The sequence below is a fragment of the Sinocyclocheilus grahami genome, unplaced genomic scaffold, assembly GCF_001515645.1.
Source record: "Sinocyclocheilus grahami isolate Dianchi unplaced genomic scaffold, SAMN03320097.WGS_v1.1 scaffold35084.1, whole genome shotgun sequence".
NCBI classification, from domain to species: Eukaryota; Metazoa; Chordata; class Actinopteri; order Cypriniformes; family Cyprinidae; genus Sinocyclocheilus; species Sinocyclocheilus grahami.
In genome coordinates, this window is record NW_015522317.1 from 1 (window position 1) to 1,581 (window position 1,581).

Consider the following 1,581-nt stretch of genomic DNA (forward strand, 5'->3'; position numbering starts at 1 on the left):
AAATCTTAGATTGTCTGATTCGGTCTGATATCCTACAAATATTTGAACTTAAAATCTTTGTTGATGAAACATATTTACAGTTCAGAAGTTCACTTTGAGTTCATGCCAAAACAATGCCATGTAACTTTGTTTTGCAGCAGTTAGCCATGGTAAACTAATTTCACCTGAGTATCGTTCACATGCAGACCACCTTTTTGACTGCGATTAGGAACCACAGCCAGTCCTCGACTGGTTTTGCACACTCCATCTTGTCTCTCTAGTATCCTCTCTTTCATTTCCCTCTCTCTTCGGCTCCATTCCTCCTCCAGCCTGCAGTACATGTGTAGGGAGAAGTGCCATCCCCCATTCTCCATCAGCATGTCTTCCGCACGGTCTAGTAACCCAGAGACCTGCTGTCTGTCCTGGGGCATCTTGTTGTTAAGAACGTGGTACCTATACCTGCACTTCTCCATTAGCCACTGGAGATCCTTCCCAGCTGTCTGGATGTGGTCCTGTATGCTGTAGTCACGCAGACGGTCCCCGAGGGTGAACACGACCATGGTGTGGCGCCATACGCCCTCTGTGAGGATCTCCATGCGTTTCTGTAGGGCCGCTTTCTCGGAGTGGCTAAAGAACAGTAAGGGAATGATCAGGAGCAGAATGTGGGGTCCGGGCTCACACAGCGACAGGGCGTTAAATAACTCCAGTTTCTCATGTTTAGGCACCAGGTTCTCGTTCGTGCCCCATCCACAAGCATCCATGAGCATCAGCTGTCGGCCCTCAGATTCTCCATGTGCTACAGCACTGTTTGCTCCACCCCATGTATTAAATGCATCCCTACCCAGGATTGTGTTGCCCACTGAACTCTTTCCTGTCCGCTTCTGGCCCACGATTAGCAACCGCAGTGGGGGGGCAACTTGGTTGTTGCCTGTTGGAAGACAGGTGTTGGTGGGTAAATTAGATTTTGATTTTCTTCAATGGTGATAGCAAACATAGCACTAATAGCATGAGGCACTTACAAAAAATGTCACAATGATTAAAAAAATGTCCTTTTAGTGCTTGTTTAAAAAGAAAAACAACTTTAAAAACATGGCAGATTGATATAAGTCCTGTGTAAACAATTTTAAAGAGACTTATTTATTTTTAAACCCTGCATATTCAGTTTACAGTGGTTTGCAACCACATAAAATATTTCACTCAAATTTTGTATTTCTGCCATCAGAGTTTTGCACTACCTAATGTTAAAAATAAAATGTAAAATATAAAATTAAACTGTAAATTAAAATATAAAATAAAACTGTATAAATAAAAGATATACATAAATAAAATCTAAAAATAAAAATGTCCAGACTTAAGTCTTACCATTATTTTTTGCGTTCCCGTTGTCCATTAATATCAGTGTTTTTCAGTACACTTGTAATTCAGTCCGAGTCCATCTGACAGGTTGTCACAGGCGTATGGTATGTGTAGGTTCGTCACTGATCTTGTAATTTCTGGTCATGAAAAGGGAGTGACCAGAAATCTCCTCCTACTTCTGGTTTCACAACTACAGATCAGCACACTCGGCAGTGGGGTTTATTGTTTGAGTTATTTGTAGCTATA

General features: G+C 41.8%; 1 protein-coding gene across 1 annotated transcript; it reads right to left on the minus strand.

Moving 5' to 3' along the window:
- Positions 1-6: 6 nt before the first annotated feature.
- LOC107580513 (GTPase IMAP family member 4) lies at positions 7-1,428 on the minus strand. Its single transcript, XM_016266202.1, has 2 exons — positions 1,342-1,428; positions 7-907 (listed from the first exon to the last, which is right to left on the minus strand). Exons 1-2 carry the CDS (start codon positions 1,367-1,369, stop codon positions 141-143), a joined length of 795 nt encoding a protein of 264 aa, XP_016121688.1. The 5' UTR covers positions 1,370-1,428; the 3' UTR covers positions 7-140.
- Positions 1,429-1,581: the final 153 nt, after the last annotated feature.

Excerpts from the sequence above, each read along its gene's own strand:
- LOC107580513 (XM_016266202.1), bottom strand. The coding sequence starts at position 1,369 with ATGGACAACGGGAACGCAAAAAATAATG. Across the intron at positions 908-1,341 it reads CGGGAACGCAAAAAATAATG|GCAACAACCAAGTTGCCCCC; the intron begins GTAAGACTTAAG and ends GTCTTCCAACAG.